We start from the raw sequence: 8,199 nt of genomic DNA on the forward strand, positions 1-8,199 counted from the left end.
AGGTTAGGCATTAGGGTGAGGGTACAGCAAAGGTTGAGGGTGAGCTGGGCAATGCCAGGTCGGAGGGGCCAGGGTGTGTAGGCACTCTGCGTGCTTCCACCCTCATGGTGACCAGAGGGAAACCTCAGCTGGTGATGACCAAAAGCATCCCCATTGCAATGGGCTGGGGATTAGCGCTGGGCACATGACAAGGCACATCCAAGGGGCTACACGGGACAGGAGGTCTCTGTCTCCTTTCTTTGTCATCCTGAAATCGCTGCCTCTGGTTTTCTGCTCTAATCAGCCCCCAGGGAGCCATGCTTCAGTTTCCTGAAGCAGTTTCATCACCCACAGCCCTCGGCAGCCTCTGCTAAACCTCCAGGAATCTTTATTCCTGCCATGGCGCTCCACACTCAGTGCCTTTCCCCTGGGACCTTGTTAGTGTGCAGCCACTGTAATGAGTTTATTCTTGCCTCTCAATTTCTGCACAGTTGCAGGGGGACTTTTAGGAGAGACTGTCTTCTAGGAAGAGTTTTGCTAATGTCAACAAGCACATCATATAACACAAGTCCATTTCCTTCTCAGTCATAACTCCCTAACACTTTCAAGATTGACAAATGATTTTTCATTTGACTGTAAAATGTTCCCACACAACACGCCAGCCCCATTTGCTAGAGATGGGCATGGCATCAGGAGACACAGCCAGCCAGGTAGATGTGACCACAGGAAGATGGTCAGGGAGGTCACTAGAGGCATGAGTTGGTGACAAGGCTCTGGGCAGGACATTTGGCCAAGAATAAGGTAAAGTGGATGCTGAACCTCTGCCAAAAACACCTGAGGGATTTCTTCACATTTAAAAAGACATGAGTACTTTTTCACTGGCTGAAATGATTGAATATTTCCAACAAAGCAACTGTTTGGGTTTTTTTCCCCAAGTCATGCCATAATGATTCTATGATAATGAGAATTTTGGGGATGTGTATTACTGTTACTAGAAGAAATAAGGCTCCTCCTGAGTACTTGCAGTGTCAGTACTCTGTTACACCGTGCACTGAAACTCATTCATCTTTCAGGTCTTTCCACCCGTCCTAATGAAATGGACTGTATCTAAAGACACCTTTTCAGCAGACTTTCCTTTGCTCTCAGGATTTACTCCTCCCCTTACAACTTTTTACTCAGATACACTTGAGGAATGTGTTTTATTTTTTATTCAATTTTTCAAATTTAGGAAGGTTCCTGTTTCTATTTAGAGCCAGTCCTCAGGGTAAATTGGGTGGGAATTGCTGCGAAGGAGCTGTAACATTCAGCTGCAGACTCAGTGCAGAAGCCTGATGTAGGAAAAGAATGTCAGTCCTGAGCGGCCCCTGAGAGAAATGGTGGGGCTGGGGAGGTGTGGAGGAAGGTTGTCCAGGCAGTGTGGGAACTCAGGGAGACAGCTGGAGTGACCTTTCCACACCTCCTTAGGAGATCCTCTGGTTCAACATCAATTGGAGAAAGCTGCTGTCACTTCTGTAAACTGAAAAACTAAAAAGCCCTAAAATATCAAAACTCCTTTTTTTAATTAAGTGCTCATTGAAATCTTCCACTTTAAGTAGACACCTGAAACCTCTCCAATTAGCTGTACAAGTCTGGAAACCCTGAAGAAAATTAATGGAAGGCACATAGCTCGTTAGGGCTTTTTGTGTTTTAATTAGCCCCATGGTGTATTTGGTGCTGAGCCCTTGAACTTCAGATACTGTGAGGAGATTGAACCAATCACTCAAGGAGTTAAAATCAGAAGCAAACACCCAAGTATCTTGGAGTGTTAATTGGCCCCAGTGAGGGCCATTGCTGACAAAGCCTCCCCATGGATTTGTTAGAGCAGAAAATTGGAGGCTGTGATTACAGGTAGGCAAAGGCGCTGTGCAGGTGGATCTGATGCTGAGTAAAGCCTTGGTGTAGTTTATCAAGATGTGTCAGAGCTCTAATATGAACTGGAGTCAAAGGCAGACAAGTGGTACACCACAATTGATATCACCAATGCATTGTTCTCAATCCCTTTGGCAGTGGAGCGCAGGCCACAGTTTGTTTTCACCTGGAGGGGCAGCCAGTGCACCCCAGAGGTGGAAACAGAGTCCTACCACTGGCCACGGACTGATCCAGACTGCACTGGAACAGGGTGAGGCTTCAGAACACCTGCAATACGTTGACGACAACATCGTATGGGACAACACAGCAGAAGAAGTCTTTGAGAAAGGGAAGAAAATAGTCTAAATCCTTCTGATATCTGGTTTCACCATTAAACAAAGTAAGGTCAAAGGACCTGCACAGGAGATCCAATTTTTAGGAATAAAATGGCAAGATGGACACCATCAGATCCCAATGGATGTGATCTAAAGAATAGCAGCCATGTCTCCACTGACCAGCAAAAAGGAGACTCAAGCTTTCTTAGATGTTGTGGGTTTCTGGAGAATGCATATCTGAAATTACAGTCTGGTCTAAGCCCTCTCTATCAAGTGACCCAGAAGAAGAAGGATTTCAAATGGGGCCCTGAACAATGACAAGCCTTTGAACAAATTAAACAAGAAACAGTTTATGCAGTAGCCCTTGGGCCAGTCCAGGCAGGACCAGATGTCAAAAACATGCTCTACAGTGCAGCTGGGGAGAACGGCCCTACCTGGAGTCTCTGGCAGAAAGCACCAGGGGAGACTTGAGGTCGACCCCTGGGGTTTTGGAGTCGGGGATACAGAAGATCTGACTCCAACTGAAAAAGAGATGTTGTCAGCACCTCACACTTTGAAGGTGGTTGGTCCTGAAGCACATCTCCTCCTGGCACCCTGACTGCTGGTGCTGGGCTGGATGTTCAAAGAGAGGGTCCCCTCTACACACAAGGCAACTGCTGCTACGTGGAGTAAGTGGGTCGCACTGGTCACACAGTGGGCTCGAAGAGGAATCTCCAGTCACCCAGGAATTCTGGAATTGATCACGGACTGGACAGTAGGCCAAGATTTCGGAATTTCACCAGAGGAGGTGACGTGTGCTGAAGAGGTCTCACCGTATAATAAACTACCAGAAAATGAGAGGCCATCTGCCCCGTTCACTGATGTGTCCTGTCACACTGTGGGAAAGCATCAGAGGTGAAAGCTTGCTGTATGGAGTCCTACACGATGAGTCACAGAAGCCTCTGAAGGAGAAGGTGAATCAAGCCAGTTTGCAGAGGTGAAAGCCATCCAGCTGGCTTTAGACATTGCTGAACTTCTCGTTCAGCATGTGGCCAATGCTCTGCCTCGATACCGACTCATGGATGGTGGCCAATGCCCTGTGGGGGTGGTTACAGCAGTGGAAAAGGAACAACTGGCAACGCACAGGCAAACCCATCTGGGCTGCCCCACTGTGGCAAGATATTGCTGCCCGGCTAGAGAACCTCATTGGAAAAGCACATCACTTAGATGCCCACGTACCCAAGAGTTGGGCCACTGAGGAACATCAGAACAACCAGCAAGTGGATCAGGTTGCTAAGATTGAAGTGGCTCAGGTGGATCTGCGCTGGCAGCATAAGGGTGAATTATTTATATCTTGGTGGGCCCATGACACCTCAGGCCATCAAGGAAGAGATGCAACATATAGTTGGGTTCATGACTGAGGGGTGGACTTAACCATGGATGCTATTGCAGAGGTCATCCATGAATGTGAAACATGCGCTGCAATCAAGGAAGCCGAACAGGAAAAGCCTGTTTGGTATGGAGGACAATGGCTGAAATATAAATATGAGGAGGCCTGGCAGATTGATTACATCACACTCCCACAAACCCGCCAAGGCAAGCGCTATGCACTTACCATGGTGGGAGCAACCACTGGATGGCTGGAAACATATCCCGTGCCCCATGCCAATGCCCAGAACACTATCCTGGGCCTTGAAAAGCAAGTCCTGTGGTGACATGGCACCCCAGAGAGAATTGAGTCAGACAACGGGACTCATTTCTGAAACAACCTCATAGACCCCTGGGCCAAAGAGCATGGTACTGAGTGGGTGTATCACATCCCCTACCATGCACCAGCCTCTGGGAAAACTGAACAATTCAATGGGCTCTTAAAGACTACCCTGAGAGCAATGGGTGGTGGGACCCTCAAACATTGGGATACACATCTAGCAAAGGCCACCTGCTTAGTCAACACTCGGGGATCTGCCAATCGAGCTGGCCCTGCCCAGTCAAAACTCCCACGCCCTGCAGAAGGGGATAAAGTTCCCGTAGTGCACATAAAAAATACACTAGTGAAGACAGTCTGGGTTATCCTTGCTTCAGGCAAAGACAGACCTTTTCACCCTTCTTGGAAATTGGGACAACATTTGCCAGCTTCCAGTCCACTGGGACCTTTCCAGACTTGTCACGTGGAAACCTGGTACCAAGAGATTGGACCCCTTGTGTGGAATGGCTTTGCTTCACAGCAGAGAAATACTGGGGTGGGTGGCAGGTGGCAACTTAAGGATGAATGAGGTTCCCACCAAGAGAGCAATGGCTGCAGCCCCCAAGGCCAGAGAGAAACGGGCCTGGGCTGTGCAGCCCTGGCAGGAGAGGGGGTTGCTGTCCCCGGTGACTCTGCAGCAGCATGGGGCCTGTGGCAGAGGTGAAGCCGATCTCCAAGAAGGACAAGGTGCTGCTGAGAAAGTCCCTAGGGGAGGACAGTCCAGCCACACTGTGGACATCATGCTGGGGGCTGACTGGCTAGAGAGCAGCGCTGCAGAGAAGGGCCTTGGGGTCCCAGAGGATGACAAGCTGAGCAGGAGCCAGCAGTGCACCATCGTGGCAAAGGCCATCAGCCACCTCCCCTGGCCCCGTGGCAGTTCCCACCGCAGGGTGCTGCTGCAGAGCTCTGGGCACTCACACCAGAGCCCCGGCCCCTCTGAAGGACACAGCAGCTCCTGGGGGGCAGAGAGGCAGTTCAGCCTCCCCATCAGCCCAGGGCTGGTGCTGGCCCTGAGCGCACGAGCAAACGGAGGCCACTCAATCTCTGGCTCTCCTGCATTCATATTCTAGGGGATCCCTAACCCCAACAGCCTTTGCCCCTTCTCTGCCCCCACCAGCCCCACTCCCCAGCACAACACAAGAGTCCTGGCCCTGGGGGTCCTCAGGCAGCTCATGGATCTCTCCACTCTCCCCTCCCCGTGCCCGCTGGTGCCCCACTGACTCCCATGGCACTGCAGAGTCCTTGTTTGTGGATACATCAACTTAGTGCTTTACTTTGGGGGCAATTCTCCTTTAAGGGTGTTCCACTTTGTGTGTCTCCATTCATTCCCACCCCAGGGCACAAGGTGAGTCCCCATCCTCTCCTGACTCCTCCAAACTCATATCCAGATACACTGCTATATGCCATCGGGCCTGTCATATGTGAAGAAGCCTGAGGATGTAATGGAGAGCTGATGGACCATCTCAACAGCAAATGGACACCTTTAAAACCAGAACTTTTGGGCCAATGGAACCCCATGGTACTGTGAGCTTAACCCCAAACACAGGGAGAACACAAGGAGAACAGACTCTTTAAAAGATCAATTCTTTGGATATTTCACTGGCAGTACTCTAGGGGAAGAGCCCAGGCTTCAGGTACTGCACCAAGAGATCCTCTTGATCTTGAAGAGCTGCTATTGAACATCTCACATCTGACACAGTGCTGCACAAGGGTCCGACACAACACAATCAAACCTCCAGACAAGTAATATAAACCAGAAAAGTAAATATAAGTAGGATTTTTCACAAGGGAAAAGTGCTGACTCCTGGTCTAAGATGAACTCTGGGACATGTGCAGAGAAAGAGAGACAGGTTATTGTTGGTGAAACAAAAAACATTAAACATGTTTCCATAGCGAATCCTTGAGCTCCTGGTTCCTCATGCTGTAGATGATAGGGTTCACAGTTGGAGGTACCACGGAATACAGAATGGCGACCACCAGGTCCAGGGATGGGGAGGAGATGGAGGGGGGTTTCAGGCACACAAACATACCAGTGCTGATAAACAGGGAGACAACAGCAAGGTGAGGGAGACATGTGGAAAATGCTTTGTGCCATTCCTGCTCAGAGGGCATCCTCAGCACAGCCCTGAAGATCTGCACATAGGACAGAAGAATAAAAACAAAACAAACAAAGAATAAAGAGGAACTAACCACAATAAGCCCAGCTTCCCTGAGATAGTCTGAGTGTGAGCAGGAAAGTTTGAGGATCTGGGGAACTTCACAGAAGAATTGGTCCAGGGCATTGCCTTGGCAGAGTGGTATAGAAAATGTATTGGCCGTGTGCAGCAGAACATGGAGAAACCCACTGCCCCAGGCAGCTGCTGCCATGTGGACACAAGCTCTGCTGCCCAGGAGGGTCCCGTAGTGCAGGGGTTGGCAGATGGCAATGTAGCGGTCATAGGCCATGACTGTGAGGAGAAAATACTCTGCTGACATCAGAAAGAAATAAAAAAAGACCTGAGAAGCACACCCACGATAGGAGATGGCCCTGGTGTCCCAGAGGGAATTGGCCATGGCTTTAGGGAGAGTGGTGGAGATGGAGCCCAGGTCAAGGAGGGAGAGGTTGAGGAGGAAGAAGTACATGGGGGTGTGGAGGTGGTGGTCGCAGGCTATGGCAGTGATGATGAGGCCATTGCCCAGGAGAGCAGCCAGGTAGATGCCCAGGAAGAGCCAGAAGTGCAAGAGCTGCAGCTCCCGTGTGTCTGTGAATGCCAGGAGGAGGAACTCAGTGATGGAGCTGCTGTTGGACATCTGCTGGTTCTTAATATGGGGCCATTGTCCTAAAAAGGAAAGGACAGGGAAAAGCTATGACAGAGTTCTCTGAGCAAAACCACTCCATTTTTCACAGAAATCCCGCCCCCTCCCCCAATTCCAAGGCATTTCCTTTCTTTGCTTTGTGCTGGCTGAATGTGCTGTGAGGAGCAGGACCTCTGCCCCTGTGCTGCCAAGGAGTCAGCTCTGCCCTGCTGCAGTGAGTACATGGGAGCTGGTTGTTGACACCCCCGATGGTCACCAGGGCTGTCAGATGCAATTCACCCTTGATGGAAATGTTCAATATCTGCACTCACCACTCCAGAGAGTGGGCTGCAGAAGAGAGGCTCAGCATGTCTGTTGCTCTGCAGTTCTTTTGTTTCCATCATCACATCTGGTGAGTATTAGCTTTAGGGCCAAAGATCCTCTTTTTTACGACTGAAAGGGTGGATTGTTAGAAAAAGAGACGCAAAAGGTCTTGCTCCGTGCTTTTGCTTCTGCTACCTTGAGGTAGAAGAGGATGACAGCATATAATGATTAGTGTTTAAAAAAAAAAAAAAAAAAAGGAAGCGCAACTAGAGTTTGATGAAAGCAGAAGAGTCCTATTTCAAAGGACAGATCTTAGAACTGGATCTTAGAACTGGACATGGCCTCTCTCAGACAGAAGCACAGGAATCTGACAGGAGATTGGCAACCCATGAGGGATGGCTCAGCACTTCCTGGGATCCTACAGCACAGCCGTGCTCTTCTGGGGCAGCTCCCAAGCCCAGCAGCACAGGCAAAGCAGACAGTCAGATGTCCTGAAGATGGGATGTCCTAAAGGCAGAGTCAGCTCATTGCTCAGCAGACAATGCCCAGCAGACATCTAGAGTGAGGGACCACAAGAGAGCAGCCTGAAGGCAGCCTAGCCCAGGGCTTGCCTGCAGTTTCCTCCCACTCCCTGCCCATGTCTCTGCTGCCTGGAGCTGTCCCTGCCAGGAGCTGGTGCTCTGCCCACACCTCTCCTCCCTGTCCCTGCTCACAGAGCCCATCCCACCCTCTGTGTGCTCAGCTCTGCCCTGCAGACCCCTCCTGGCACCAGGGCACTGCCCAGGGGCACCTCTGTGTTGGCAGGTCTTAAGGAGAAGAGCAGATCAACCCTGAAGACACCACAAAGGTGATGTTGATGCTTTCTGTAGGCAGAGGAAAGAGGGAAAGAGTGAAGTGACTTTATCAGGTGCCCTGAAAAACGTGACCCTGGCAGACGACAGAGTCCCTGCCCCGGCACACAGCCCCTGGGCTGCAGGGACCCTGCTCTGAAGGACACAACTGGGCACCCCTGCCTGCACACCTGCATTCACAGCCAGTCAAACTTGCCTCTGCACAGGGAGTCCACCTGGCACATCCCAGGAGCTGTGGGCTCTGCCAGCTTAAGGAGATGCCTCCAGGAACCGCATCGGCATTGCCCTGCACCCAGAGACTTACCGTGTCAAGGGCTCTGAAGAT

The 8,199-nt window shown here is 50.6% G+C and overlaps 1 protein-coding gene across 1 annotated transcript; it reads right to left on the reverse strand.

Annotated features, from left to right (window-relative positions):
- Window positions 1-5,799: 5,799 nt before the first annotated feature.
- Window positions 5,800-6,714, reverse strand: LOC129196906 (olfactory receptor 14J1-like). Its single transcript, XM_054804874.1, has one exon. The coding sequence runs from the start codon at window positions 6,712-6,714 to the stop codon at window positions 5,800-5,802; it is 915 nt and encodes a 304-aa protein (XP_054660849.1).
- Window positions 6,715-8,199: the final 1,485 nt, after the last annotated feature.

The sequence above is a fragment of the Grus americana genome, chromosome 27 (assembly GCF_028858705.1).
Source record: "Grus americana isolate bGruAme1 chromosome 27, bGruAme1.mat, whole genome shotgun sequence".
Taxonomy (NCBI): domain Eukaryota; kingdom Metazoa; phylum Chordata; class Aves; order Gruiformes; family Gruidae; genus Grus; species Grus americana.